This window comes from Doryrhamphus excisus, linkage group LG8 (assembly GCF_037039965.1).
Source record: "Doryrhamphus excisus strain RoL-2023G ecotype Guam linkage group LG8, RoL_Dexc_Guam_v1.1, whole genome shotgun sequence".
NCBI lineage: Eukaryota > Metazoa > Chordata > Actinopteri > Syngnathiformes > Syngnathidae > Doryrhamphus > Doryrhamphus excisus.
The window spans coordinates 13,138,430-13,153,331 of NC_136364.1; the positions used below are offsets into that span (position 1 = coordinate 13,138,430).

The 14,902-nt window shown below is 42.7% G+C and overlaps 2 protein-coding genes across 4 annotated transcripts in view; one reads left to right on the forward strand and one right to left on the reverse strand.

Annotated features, from left to right (window-relative positions):
- Nucleotides 1-6,298, forward strand: part of grik4 (glutamate receptor, ionotropic, kainate 4) — a 270,511-nt gene extending 264,213 nt beyond the window's left edge. For 2 of the 3 annotated variants that reach the window (XM_058079390.2, XM_058079393.2), the window contains 4 exons: nucleotides 1,397-1,622; nucleotides 2,222-2,350; nucleotides 2,493-2,611; nucleotides 5,469-6,298. In XM_058079390.2, the coding sequence (XP_057935373.1) occupies nucleotides 1,397-1,622; nucleotides 2,222-2,350; nucleotides 2,493-2,611; nucleotides 5,469-5,852 (858 nt within the window). In that variant the 3' untranslated portion in view covers nucleotides 5,853-6,298. The remainder of the gene's footprint in view (nucleotides 1-1,396; nucleotides 1,623-2,221; nucleotides 2,351-2,492; nucleotides 2,612-5,468) is intronic. The other variant, XM_058079391.2, reaches the window with a different exon arrangement.
- A 3,470-nt stretch (nucleotides 6,299-9,768) lies between these two features.
- On the reverse strand, nucleotides 9,769-14,265 carry hspa8b (heat shock protein family A (Hsp70) member 8b). Its single transcript, XM_058079429.2, has 9 exons — nucleotides 14,095-14,265; nucleotides 13,072-13,281; nucleotides 12,793-12,998; nucleotides 12,050-12,202; nucleotides 11,370-11,925; nucleotides 11,090-11,292; nucleotides 10,787-10,985; nucleotides 10,341-10,573; nucleotides 9,769-10,267 (listed from the first exon to the last, which is right to left on the reverse strand). Exons 2-9 carry the CDS (start codon nucleotides 13,274-13,276, stop codon nucleotides 10,079-10,081), a joined length of 1,944 nt encoding a protein of 647 aa, XP_057935412.2. The 5' UTR covers nucleotides 13,277-13,281; nucleotides 14,095-14,265; the 3' UTR covers nucleotides 9,769-10,078.
- Nucleotides 14,266-14,902: the final 637 nt, after the last annotated feature.

Below are 14,902 nucleotides of genomic sequence, written 5' to 3' on the forward strand. Positions count from 1 at the left end.
ATAGTCATTCAAGTGTAAAGATGACATGTGTTTGGGTGTATGGGGGTGGAAAGATACTAAAAGCACACCATGCATGTCACTTTCAGTGATGGGAATAACGGCGTTTAAAATAACGGCTTTACTAACGCCGTTGTTTTTTTCAGTAACGGGTAATCTAACTAATTACTTTTACGGTCAGCATAACGCCGTTACCATTTCCGACACCCGTTACTGCACGTTACTGAAGCCGCCTAAAAATATATCACCGACTTCATAACTAATCTGCAGCGCAGTGAGTGTTGCAGAGTGACAAGGGAGGGAGGAATAACCACATAAGCAATGAGGATTGGCTAAGGTTTAGTAAGATTGCGTTTTCAGCCAATCTGAGAACTTGAGGGCGGGTGTTTAGAGTACATAAGCAACGAGGATTGGCTAAGGTTTAGTAAGATTGCGTTTTCAGCCAATCTGAGAACTTGAGGGCGGGTGTTTAGAGTACATAAGCAACGAGGATTGGCTAAGGTTTAGTAAGATTGCGTCCTCAGCCAATCAGAGAACTTGAGTGGGCGGGTGTTAAGACCACGTCCAAACAGCGTTTGCTAAATGGAATATTGGCGAATAGGGAATATTCCACCTCCGTAGATGAATTTCTGCAATATAGGATTGAAAGTTGGGCTTCCTAAATATGTTTTTTAAAGACATGAAATAACATACCTATAGACACCTTTGCATTCCTATTATTCGTTGTTTACAACACATTACACAACTCTTATGCAGCAGGGACTCGACACAGTCGCTGGCTAGTTAGCTAACCAGTTAGTCTCAAACCACATTACGCTCAAATTTCATTTTCAACAATATAATAATTGATAAATCATGCAAAAATAAGAAGATGCATTCAATGACGCCATTAGTGATATGTAGTATTCTACATTGGTCACTAGGTGTCAATAATGTTACTGTAATGATCAGTGAGACAGGTTTGAATTAGGGCACAATGATCTCGACTAAAAATCTACAGTTGCAGGCGTAACCCACTCCAGGCTAAAACTCAACTTTGAACCCCCACGTCACTCCCCGTGTCTGCCCACCACTCAACTCCCCCAGGGGACACGTTACTATGTCTACCCTATTGGGTAGTACTATAGGGGTGTTAGTTCATGTCCAGTGGGCTCTAATAATGTTAAAAAACGGTACTTAGAAGGTTGTAAACAGGCTATGGAGATGTTCCATTTATAAATAAAGAATAAGCTTTCGCTGGAAATTCATTGATCACAACAACAGCCGTGTAGATCAACTAACATTTTAAAGCGCATACAGAGGCAGATAACTCATTATGGTATGCATCTTCACCGTGAAATGTCAGGTTCTTGTGTAGCAAATCTTGATGTGTCTGCTGATGCTGCAACGTTCTCGGCAGAACTCTCGCTACCAGACCTACCAGCGAATGTGGAACTTCATGCACTCCAAGCAGCCCAGCGTGTTCGTGAAGAGCACAGAGGAGGGGATCGCACGCGTCCTCAACTCCAACTACGCCTACCTGCTGGAGAGCACCATGAACGAGTACTACCGCCAGAGGAACTGTAACTTGACGCAGATCGGCGGGCTGCTCGACACCAAGGGCTACGGCATCGGCATGCCGCTGGGTGAGTTGACAAAGGATGGCGAAGGGAAAAGTAGGAAAGTTGCAAAGTAACACCTGAGCAAACGACTACCAGCCGTCATGGGAGAGGAGAGATGATGCAAAGACGGTTTTGAATACAACGTCTGATGGGAGAAGCCGAGATAAGAAAATAGGAAATTTGGTTCCTGTTCAACGGCTGCTAGGAGACTCGAATGTCTGCTTCTACTTTGATCACATGATGAGCGAAACTGTCGACGGACGGGAAGGGAGGGGACACACCTTGAAAGTAAACAGGAATCATTTCAATTTCGCTTTTCGACTGTGACGTTCTACCCAGTGGATGACTTCACTTCCCTTCAGGGAAGCAGCATTTGAGGAACATTTCACTTCCTTTTACGAGCACCCCCCCCAAAAAAGTTTGGTGTTCTTTGCTCTGTGCTTGACAGGGTGATTGACAGCTGGGATAGGTTCCAGCTCATGTTCACTGTGACAGTCAAATTCAAGTGTCCTCCGCACTCCTGACACTGTGCTGGAACACTGGAACGCAGAACACCATCTGCTTCAAAGTGTGTGGTTCCTTCTTCTTCTGTGTTACATTCTGGAACACGTCCTTCTGTGCAGGCTCGGTCTACCGGGACGAGTTTGACCTGGCCATTCTCAAACTGCAGGAGGACAATCGCTTGGAAATCCTGAAAAGGAAGTGGTGGGATGGCGGCAAGTGTCCAAAGGAGGAGGATCACCGGGCCAAAGGTTAGTCTTCTAGCTCATCTTCTCACTCCTCTTAAGTCTTATGCTCAATCCCACTTTCTGTCCCCACTTCCTACCCATTGTGAGTTATGTCTGACTTCTTATCGACTGTATGTTTGATGCCGCTTCCTGCCCCTCCCCACAGGTCTGGGTATGGAGAACATCGGCGGCATCTTTGTAGTGCTGGTGTGCGGCCTACTGGTGGCCATTTTCATGGCGGTGCTGGAGTTTGTGTGGATGCTGAGACACACGCCCGGAAGTGAGGTGAGAGAGGGCTATCTAACATGCATCTGCTTTGTCTCCCTCTCCCCCCACTGGCGCCTTCACGCCCTACGTGGGGCCGCCAGACTCCTGCCCCCCTCCACACACACACACTGAGCAGGTCTGACATGTAGGCGTTTTTTTGGAGATAAAATTAGCACAAAAACCAAAGATTTACCCGGTTGGGACTCCGTGCATAGAGTACATGTACTCGTTTCTATTGGAGTCTAATATCCTAAGTGCATAGTATGTCCTACTGAATGCACTCTCATCTCTTTGGTGAAATTATGGTGCTGGCATTTTTGTAGCAAGACCTGTGTGATTGTACTACCTTAACCTTTAATCCAAGCTAACGTCGTCTGTCTTCAAACTAACTCAGCAGTTATAACTCACAAGTTATACGGAGAAGTTCTTTTTCAGAGGATTGGGTCCCCGCTGTGATGAAAACAAATGTAGCCTCATATTATTGCCGCTAGGCAGCAGCTAGCTGGGCCTTCCGATGTTGATGCCCGTTTCTTACGTTTATAAGAAAAGATGAGATGTGTACGTTGGTGTGTTTGACTTGTGATGCTTTTAAAATGATGCTGGATAACTGTTGTGGGCTTTTTTGGAGCTGGACTACACTGTGACTTTTCATTCAATAAACGTGCAGTATGTGAAAGTCAGCTTGGGAGTCCTTCTTTTTCAACACTGCAGCTTCACTGTGTGCGCTTGGTATGTATCGTGTATACTATATACGTATACATACTCAAGCCATACATATGTATGTACATATACTACCGCTCAAAAGTTTGGGATCACTTGCAAATTTCTTTGTTTTACAAAGAAAAACACATTTTCATGCATTTCACAAACATTTTTATTCATTTCACAAACAATTAAAATGAATCAGATGCTTTTCAAATAACATTTTTTGCATAGAGGCCTACTATCAACAAGCCATCACCATAGAAATCATATAAAAGTCATCTAATAATCTAAACTAAAACTAACATCTCTTACCATGCTGTTAACTACTCCCTTCAGAGAGCAGCACAAACTGGGTCTAACAAGGACAGAAAAACGGCAATGCAAGATCTCCTGCTTTTAGTCAATTATTTAGACATACTGTGACAAATCACTGTGGGTGCTTTAGCTAACGAGGCGAGGAAAAACTAATTCGAAGAAAGACACCTTGATGAAGAAACCTCAACCAGAACCGAGAATTTGTGTGATGCGCTCTGGTGACAGAGGCAAGGAATAAATCTTTCTCTGGGAGAAACCACAAACAGAACCGAGAGTCTGTGAGTGGACACTTTGGAGACAGGCAAGGAAAATTATCTGTAACGGAAGAGAACAGTAGCTTGAGTGCTGCGTTATGGCCGACTTTGCTCTCAGTCAAGCACACAGCTGAAGATCTCGGCTGTAGATCTTCAGGTAAACTAAAACTAACATCTCTGACCATGCTGTTATCTACTCCCTTAAGAAAGCAGCACAAACTTGGTCTAACAAGGACAGAGAAACGATGCAGTATTAACAATGAAGCAGCGACTTCAGGATGCTGGACTTCATGGCAGGATTGCCAAGAAAAAGCCATATCTCAGACTGGACAAAAACATTTCCAAGTGATCCCAAACTTTTGAGCAGTAGTGTACGTGCTTCGTGTCAAAAGATTATTCGATGGTTATTTGGTTATTAGATGTGGTGGCTGCCATCCTCTATTTTTATTATTGCACTTTTGATTTTGATTTTAATTGTTTTTCCCAAAAAGCGGTCAAGGTGCCACGCACAAATTCAAGTGTAGAGATGTCGAAGAATTCATTTAATGACAATTGCATTGAAACAATAAATTGCATGCCGTGCAAATGTTTTGTTAAAACTGGAGCCACAAATCAATTCAGCAAGAAGGAGCCTTTAGAGAGCCTCATAAAACCATGCAGCAGGCCCAACCTGGCCTTGACACTCGTGGTATGCCGTCCATACAGTATGCGGGTGTTTTCACTGTGTCTACATCATACCTACATGTCTGATGCAAGAAAGAGGCGGTTAAAATGGTGACTTATAGCGGTGACTTATAGCGCTGCCACCAGACAGGAGACAGATTGTTTCCGTGAAACAAACAGGCCAAGGTGCTGAAATCGATGACAAAGTGAAGCCTCGTTCTGCCTGCTTGGAGGCCTGAGACGATGAAAACAGACGCGTATGCACATGGCATGCATGGCATGTATTGATTGTCCAGTTCATTTTCATTTATCGTGGGATTCATTTGTTTCATTTTTATTGCCCATGAAATGTTTTTTTACCGAACGGGAAAGGGTGTCGCATTTTGTGACAACTTCCGGAGAAAGTGTTTTGATGGCGCTATGTACAGGGGAATAACAGTGCTGCAGCTACCAACCCAGCAGAGGGCGGCATCTCACAAGGCTATTTACATGACGTTGAGAAGCTGCAATACAACAATACTACAAAATTACTGTTTACTGCAATACAGTGTGCAGTAAGTCATGGGATTATATATGTGTAAAATGTACTTGAAATAACTGAGAGGCATATTAGAGGGTTTGAAAAAACTACACAGAATAATATGAAAAAATTATTCAAAAATTATTTGTGGATTTTCCACATTTGGGTGGGCTTGGGTGGATGGTGAGGGGGTTAAGGTTTGGGTGGAGTACTCTGGAGTTTGGAGTTTTTGAGTTTTGAGTTGAGTCACTATTTGAGGAAGTACGGTAAAAAGTTCGGATGAACTAAGATGTGGTTCTTCCGACTTCCTTTCAGGCATGTTTGATTTCAACCGATGGGGGTCTGTCATATAACCTGTAATGTGTGCCTCAGTGTGGGCTCTCTACCCCCCCCCTTCTGCCCTTGTGTATGCTTGCAGCAGTCGGTATGCGAGGAGATGCTCCGCGAGCTCCACGGCATCGTCCTGTGTCACGACAGCCTGCAAGTGAGACGCCGGCGGAATCCGTCCGTCCTGCGGCCGCGTCCCCTGCCCCCCCAGGAGGAGCGCCGGGCGCGAGCGGCCGCCGTCAGCCTGGCCAACGGCAAGCTGTGCGCCGGTACGGGACTGCCGGAGCCCCTCTCCCACAGACTGGCTCAAGAGGCCGCCCTGGTGGCCAGAGGCTGCAGCCACATCCGCATTTGCCCCGAGTGCCGACGCTTCCAGGGACTCAAAATGCGACCCGGCGGGGGGCTGCCGTCCCCCACCCCCAGCGAGGAGAGCATAGAGTGGGACAAGACGACAAATAGCAGCGAACCTGAATGACACCCACTTTGCTGACACGCTTCTTACTGCTTTTTTGGGCCCACACTTGGGAGCCGAGGTACTGACTGCTCTGTTTTCTCCTGGGGCCCATTTTTTTTCCTTGCTCATAGGAAAAACTGATGAGTGTGTCTCATGCTGGCCTTCAGTGCTCTTTCAAACAGGACACGCAGAGGACAAACGACCGGGGGCCATTTGTACTATGCAGTCATTTATCATTGTGCTGTTTCTTTATTTCCCTCCCCACCTTTTTAAATTATTCCTGTCCTCTGTTGGATTATCAGCACTGAATATTGTTGTTATATTGTTCTTGGGAAAAGATGACATTAAAAAAGGAACTTTTTTTAATCTCACATGTATGTTGCGTTTGAAAGCATTCCTAAGAATCCCCCCCAATGGAAATCTTCAGATAAAATCATAATGCTCAATATCTAAATAGAAATTCCCTCTTGCACACAGAAATATGACAAAATTGAAGCATGCACAGCACCCAGAAAAGTGTAACCATGCTCTTTCACACAGCTATGCCCCCTCCCACTACCAAATGACTTGTTGGTGCCTTGTGTACAGAAAAAAAGGCAAAGTAACAGACAATGTGGTAAATATTCCCCTGTGCCTTTTACACAGCACACGGCAAAGTGGGATAATGCTGGAAGTATGTGCGCTTTCACACAGCAAGATAACTTTGATAACAATCCTAACATTGCACATACTCCCACACGTAGCTGCCATCCCGCCTTTGTTACGCTTCCGATACCTCAAATAGTGGAAATGACCTGGTTGACATCACTGATGCAGTTTATACAGAACATTGACATACTGAAAAATAGCAGAAAATGTTCTGAGCTGTATTAGACTATCTGGCATTTGTTTGCTTGTGCCTTTTACACAGCATCAAGTAAAGTGTGATATTGGTGGAACTCTGTGGAGCCATCTTATAATAATTGCACACAGGCACACACACAGCTGCCATCCTGCCTCTGTTACAGTTCTGATACTTCCTCCAATGGTGGAAAATTGCCAGGTCAACCTCTTCCCCTCCTGATTGTCACCATGCCGCCTTACACAAGCAGAAAACTGTAAAACTGTAATAGATCATCCAGAATGTCTTTGCTTGTGCCTTTTACACAGAAGGTCGCACAGAAGGTAGGGATTATATGCTTTTATTTGTTGCTGTCTTGCCTCTGTTACAGCTCTGATGGAAAGGTGGAAAGGTGCCGGGATGACTTCATTCCCCCCACTAGGTGTCAGCAACAGTGAGGAAAAAAAGGCAGAAAATACTTTAAAACATTGCCGGAAGTGTGTACTTTCACCCAGAGACAGAGCACCCCCCCCCCCCCCATCAGTCCTGGAATTTAAACTCAACAATTACTTTCAACACAACCATTGGGGGAGAAGTGAGTATTGAACTCTGTGATCTAGTCCCGACGTTACGTGATACCCTTCCACACAACCACCGTGCCGCCTCTGTCACAGCTCTGATACGACCCCTGGTGGTGGAAAATTGCCGGGTTGACTCTGTTCCTTTGTTTCCTGACCTCCTTACGACCGCTTTGTTGGCAAGGTAAACAATATTCCAGAATGGCTTGAGGCCAACAAGCGGCGTATGAATAAAGCACAAAGAAAGACAAACAAACAGTAGATCCAAAAGGATCTAAAAGGAGAATGTTTGTATTTATATCAGCAGGTGACATGTGTTCTTTGAAATGTCAAGGCAGCTCACCTTACCTTGAACGTGATAGGTTACACAACGCCCGAGGACTCTTTCACGTCGCGGCGGCCCAAGACACCGTGACATTTTCATGCATTTATATTTGCAAAACTTACAATACATTAGCGGGAAATCTCCTGCATCATTTCATCATCTTCGACCGCCACGATAAACATCAGCTTTACAGATGCCAGGCATGATCTCATGATGCAGTGCAGAGTCACACTGATGAATAGCATGACTTGTTTAGGACATGCTGGACTATGATTACATATAGTGCAACTTTTTCCATGATATTGGCTTACCCAAAATCAGCTGGTATAGACTAGACTGGTATAGACTGGTCTAGACTGGTATATATTGGTTCATTTAATTTAAACTAATTTTATAGTAATTATTTTATAGTATTATAGTATTATTTTATAGTAATTCTGAGTGAAAATTTTTTAATAAAGTAATAAATCAAAAGTAATCATCCTATATCTTTTATTCCACTCTGATGTTGGCATTCTCCCCTGGTGCACAATGTACTGTATATTACATATACTATATAATGTATAGTGTGACTTAGTTCAGATGTCTTATATTGTATATTATATACAGTAAACGTTTTTAGACATGATGTACATATAGTAGGACTTAGTACATGATGTACTGTATATTACATATACTATATAATGTATAGTGTGACTTAGTTCAGATGTCTTATATTGTATATTATATACAGTAAACGTTTTTAGACATGATGTACATATAGTAGGACTTAGTTAGTACATGATGTACTGTATATTACATATACTATATAATGTATAGTGTGACTTAGTTCAGATGTCTTATATTGTATATTATATACAGTAAACGTTTTTAGACATGATGTATAGTAGGACTTAGTTAGTACATGATGTACTGTATATTACATATACGTACTATATAATGTACAGTGTGACTTAGTTCAGATGTCTTATATTGTATATTATATACAGTAAACATTTTTAGACATGATGTATAGTAGGAATGAGTACATAATGTACTGTATATTACATATACTATATAATGTATAGTGTGACTTAGTTCAGATGTCTTATATTGTATATTATATACAGTAAACATTTTTAGACATGATGTATAGTAGGACTTTGTTAGTACATGATGTACTGTATATTATGTATACTATATAATGTATAATGTGACTTACTCCAGATGTCTTATATTGTATATTATATACAGTAAACATTTTTAGACATGATGTATAGTAGGACTTTGTTAGTACATGATGTACTGTATATTATGTATACTATATCATGTATAGTGTGAATTAGTTCAGATGTCTTATATTGTATATTATATACAGTAAACATTTTTAAACATGATGTATAGTAGGACTTAGTTAGTACATGATGTACTGTATATTTCATATACTATATAATGTATAGTGTGACTTAGTTCAGATGTCCTATATTGTATATTATATACAGTAAACATTTTTAGACATGATGTATAGTAGAACTTCGTTAGTACATGATGTACTGTATATTATGTATACTATATAATGTATAGTGTGACTTAGTCCAAATGTCTTATATTGTATATTATATACAGTAAACATTTTTAAACATGAGGTATAGTAGGACTTAATTAGTACATGATGTACTGTATATTACATATATTATATAATGTACAGTGTGACTTAGTTCAGATGTCTTATATTGTATATTATATACAGTAAACATTTTTAGACATGATGTATAGTAGGACTTAGTACATGATGTACTGTATATTACATATACTATATAATGTACAGTGTGACTTAGTTCAGATGTCTTATATTGTATATTATATACAGTAAACATTTTTAGACATGATGTATAGTAGGACTTCTTCAGTACATGATGTACTGTATATTATGCATACTATATAATTAATAGTGTGACTTAGTTTAGATGTCTTATAATGTATATTATATACAGTAAAGATTTCTAGACATGATGTATAGTATGACTTTTATAGTAGATGGTGTACTGCATATGATGTATAGTTTAAGTTTGTCTGATGTCTGATGAATGACCATCATCAGGCCATGTCTCATTAGGAAGAACCAAGGCAGCAGGGACAACTTTTCCTGGTCTGTGCAGAACCAACATGTCAGAGCTAGATGTTCCACTGTACTACTAAAAGTTATCAAGAAAATTTGATTAAAAAGACAACGTGTTTTGCTTTTCTGGTTTTATTAATGAAAACAAGGTACAGCTGCAAAAACAACACCCGCGTCAATAAAATGTGCAAAGTCATATCAATACACAAAGCTTGTGGAAAAGATAACCCGCCCCATAAAAAAATAGAGGCTTGCAAAGACATGGAAGGATCCCCAAATAAAGTGACTAATGTTTAGAGTTTACAAGGCAGGCATTTTAGCAGTACAGCCGAAAGCCTTAGATTAGACCTAAGATTAGCCCAAAGTGGTGATAGTTCAAGTTAAAGCAGGTGACACTCGTCTATGCAACAGAAGCTCACACACACTTTAGTCAACTTCTTCTATGGTGGGGCCGGAAGATGCTCCGCCTCCACCAGGAGCAGCGCCAGCTCCAGGGAAACCCCCTGGCATGCCCCCTGGCATACCCCCGGCACCCTGGTACAGCTTGGTCACAATGGGGTTGCACACCTTTTCCAGCTCCTTCTGCTGGTGCTCAAACTCATCTTTCTCTGCAGACTAAGGGAAAAACATCATTAATTGTACATTCTATGTCCACTTAGCGTGCTTCAAACAAACAAAACAAACATACTTGGTTTTTGTCCAGCCAGCTGATAACGTCTTTGCACTTGTCCACAATGGTTTGCTTGTCTTCAGGGCTGATCTTGTCCTTCAGCTTTTCGTCCTCCACAGTGGACTTCATGTTGAAGGCGTAAGACTCCAAGCCGTTCTTGGCTGCCACCCGATCTCTTTGCTGGTCATCCTCGGCCTTGAAGTCCTCTGCTTCCCTCACCATGCGTTCAATGTCGTCCTTGCTGAGCCGACCTGCAGGGAGGGTCAGCATTAGGGGACAATGCCAATGAACTAGGAGTCACTTCACATTTTATTTGAAACGGGAAAAATGGGTGAAACCAAAAATTCCATGAGAGCTGCAACATACTAGATGATTCATTGATGTTGATTAGGTCGTCTAGGCCTAAGACTAAGAATGGTTAGTTGCAGCCCTAACAGCAGAAAAGACTAAATAAGCAAACAGACCTTTGTCATTGGTGATGGTGATTTTGTTCTCCTTGCCGGTGCTCTTGTCAATGGCGGACACATTCAGGATTCCGTTGGCGTCAATGTCAAAGGTCACCTCAATTTGAGGAACGCCTCGGGGTGCTGGGGGGATTCCAGACAGTTCAAATTTGCCCAAAATGTTGTTGTCTTTGGTCATGGCCCTTTCGCCCTCAAACACCTGAAGGAGTGAGGTCAGGTGTTTATGATGATTATTATTATGATGATTATTATTATTAAACGTTCATGTCTAGAAGGCGCTCAGGCACTGGGGGCCTCTCCTACCTGAATGAGCACACCCGGCTGGTTGTCCGAGTAGGTGGTAAAGATCTGTGCCTGCTTTGTGGGAATGGTAGTGTTTCTCTTGATGAGTGAACTCATGACTCCCCCGGCGGTCTCAATGCCCAGAGACAAAGGGGTCACATCCAGCAGCAGCAAGTCCTGCACGTTCTCCGACTTGTCGCCTGACAGGATGGCAGCCTGCACCGCTGGAAATGGATTTAGATCTTGTGTTCAGTAATCTGATTACGAATAAGCACCAAACAAACGTGTTTCACGTGGATACCTGCACCGTAGGCCACGGCTTCGTCTGGATTGATGCTCTTGTTGAGTTCCTTCCCATTGAAGAAGTCCTGCAGCAGCTTTTGGATCTTGGGAATACGAGTGGAGCCCCCGACGAGAACGATCTCATGAATTTCGTCCTTGCCCAGCTTGGAGTCACGGAGAGCCTTCTCCACAGGCTCTAGAGTTCCGCGGAACAGTTCTCCGTTGAGCTCCTCAAAGCGAGCCCTGGTGATAGAGGTGTAGAAATCGATGCCCTCGTACAGCGAATCGATTTCCAAGCTGGCCTGCGAGCTGGAGGAGAGGGTTCGCTTTGCCCTTTCGCAAGCCGTGCGCAGACGACGCACCGCCCTCTTGTTTTCGCTGATGTCTTTCTTGTGCTTGCGTTTGAACTCGCTGATGAAGAAGGTCACCAAGCGGTTGTCAAAGTCTTCGCCGCCCAAGTGCGTGTCGCCTGCAGTCGACTTGACCTCAAAGATGCCGTCCTCGATGGCCAAGATAGACACGTCAAAAGTGCCACCGCCCAGGTCAAAGATGAGAACGTTTTTCTCACTGCCAACCTGCAATTGTAAAATTTTAGTTCATGACAAAAGGATATTCAAAATCAGATGTCGCAAGATTTTTTAATTCATGCTAGGTCCAGAACTCCAAAAGGTACTCATTAGGTGGCACGTGTTGCTTCACCTTCTTGTCCAGGCCGTAAGCAATGGCCGCAGCGGTTGGCTCGTTGATGATGCGAAGGACGTTGAGCCCAGAGATGGTGCCGGCATCTTTGGTGGCCTGACGCTGAGAATCATTGAAGTAGGCTGGCACTGTCACAACAGCGTTGTTTACGGTCTGCAAACGGAAAAGCAGTGGTTCTCCGTTATTTTCTGTCATGGCCTCCTCACAGGGAACACAAATGTGTTCACACAACCCTGGTTTGAAATATTAATGACAAACTGCAATCTATTCATTTATCCGCTCTGTACAGACTGTCTCATTCGGTTAAAAAATGTACTTCCATCCAACAAAAAGTATGTTTTTCTTTCGATTTTTTGGAACACATTCCAGTGTCAACAAGGGATGATAGCCCATGCTAGCCGTTGACCCACTAGCAGCTAAATGTTGCTAAAAAGGTGTTTCATTGTTTTAATGCACATTTGTGCAAGATAAAAGAGTGGCAGGGCTGCAGAAAGTTCATTAGTTTTGCTTTGTAAATTTAGTGATAAAATAAACAGTAAGTGATAAAAATAGTGTGATAACTTCCTCAAAAATCTAATTGAGCTTCTACCCTTCAAACCTTATCACTATGACACCCTGGACTTGTTCCCATCACCATCCATGACCGAGGGCTAAGAGGTTTAGCAGAACTTTGATAAACCAAGCTATGCAAAAATACCGGTACAGCCCTCCCAACATGTTTTGTGAAAAGTGGGCGGGCATACCTTGCCGAGATACGCCTCAGCAATCTCCTTCATTTTCAGCAGCACCATGGAGGAGATCTCCTCTGGGTAAAAGGACTTGGTTTCCCCCTTGTACTCCACCTGAACCTTGGGCCGCGAGTTATCATTGATGACGGTGAAGGGCCAGTGTTTCATGTCATTCTGAACAACGTAGTCATCAAACTGCCGTCCAATAAGTCGCTTCGCATCTGGGGGCAATAGAAGATGGGATTATTATACAGAACAATCAGAGGGTTGTTTATCAAAAAAAACCTTGCATACCAAATATTGTGTTGGTGGGGTTCAATGCAACTTGGTTCTTTGCAGCGTCACCAATCAGCCTCTCTGTGTCAGTGAAGGCAACATAACTGGGCGTGGTCCTGTTTCCCTGGTCGTTGGCAATGATCTCCACTTTGCCGTGCTGAAACACACCTACACAGGAGTAGGTTGTGCCCAGATCAATACCCACTGCTGGTCCTTTGGACATGGTTTCTGAGCAGATGAAAGAAAAAGCTGTGATGTCGGCACTCATCTTGAAAAACAGGTTTACCAGAGTCTAAGAGTGAAGAGGAAACTAAGAGTGAAGAGGTGTCCACAGCACCTGTTTTCAAGCCTCAGCACTTATGGTGCCTTATGGTGGAAACTAGTAAACATGGAGGAGGGGTAGTTTCCTCAGCTGGTTATAATGTTGCCTGGAGGTCAGGGCTTGACTACATTATTATGTTATTATGCAATAACTTTACTGTGTATTTTTTTTTATATACCCCTTTCCCTGCTGACTTTAGGCTAGAGGCTAAAGTCTATTATAATGACATAAGAGACGATGCAGACGATCTGCGCATGCGCTTTGGGGCTGCACCTTCTGCTCATGCTGGGGTGTGGCACTTTCTCGAGACGTAGAACTTTCTGGATCATTTTTCTTTGCGTTACGCAAAATTAACAAACTTTCGGGAACTACGACGTATTTTATATATACATACACACACACACACAACAACGGTCAGTGCGGTATCGGACTGGTGCATCTGTCAGACACGCGACAGTATGATATACAGTACACACCAGAAACATGAAGTATGCATAAACTGGAAAAGCCCAATTGGTAATCCTGTTCATCATAATATCATAACCACGTCTAAATAAACTGATTTTAAAGTTATTTAACCAGCGCAACACAACAGTGGACAATTTCATCGAGGAAATGGATTACCTTAACTTCCGCAACCATACGGCCCACCAACATTGTACAGTGTATATGACATACTGCGGCTATAGGCATTACAACAACAATATAGCAGTACTCACCTCTGGTTTACGCTCAGCCGCTGTAGTACTGGAACGGTCCACTCGCTGGGTTGGTTGGCAGGTAAATGAATGAGGTGTGGCTTCACTCGCTTCCTTTAAAGAGCCCAGCGTAGAAAAGTACAGAAGTCTCGCGAAGGACAGGCGGAGCAATGGTGGCCCGCGCTGTCATCAATGGACCAATTGAAGATCGACGTTTCCCTGCGTCATAGGTTGATACCGGAAGTAGAAAATAGTTGCCTTTCTTTACTACGTAGGTCTTATGTGCTTACATAATTTCGTCAGAAGTCTATGGCTACCCCAATTGGACAAGTGGTCCATGTAATCATTATGAGTGTGACGGGATCTCGGTCCAGAGTAGAAAAGTATCGAAGTCTCGCGAAGGATAGGCGGAGCAATGGTGGCCCGCGCCGTCATAAATGGACCAATTAAAAATCGACTTTTGCCCGAGTCATAGTTTGATACCGGAAGTAGGAAATAGTTTCCTTGCTTTACTACGTGGGTCTTGTGAAAAGGAGTAAAAACCTTTCATACATTGGAGAACGTTCTAAAAACAATTCATATAAAAAACAAGCTTAAGTGACATGTTTTCTATTGTTTTTATTTTTGTTGTTCTTATTTTCAAGCAATATCCCTCGCACATTCCTTTCAATGTTATTTACTTTTTCTTATTTATGTTATTGTTCTGTAGAATTGCACTTTTCTGTTCCTGTAATTCTGTTTATATTGTAATAATAATATATATATATATGTATACAGCTACCACAGTTGGACAAACGGTATGGCCATGTTATCATTATGAGTGTAAAGG

Coding starts and splice junctions, on each gene's coding strand:
- hspa8b (XM_058079429.2), bottom strand. CDS start 13,276: ATGTCCAAAGGACCAGCAGTGGGTATTGATCTGGGCACAACCTACTCC. Junction 12,203..12,792: donor CTGAGGCGTATCTCGGCAAG/GTATGCCCGCCC, acceptor TTCCGTTTGCAG/ACCGTAAACAACGCTGTTGT. Junction 10,574..10,786: donor CACCATCACCAATGACAAAG/GTCTGTTTGCTT, acceptor CCCTCCCTGCAG/GTCGGCTCAGCAAGGACGAC.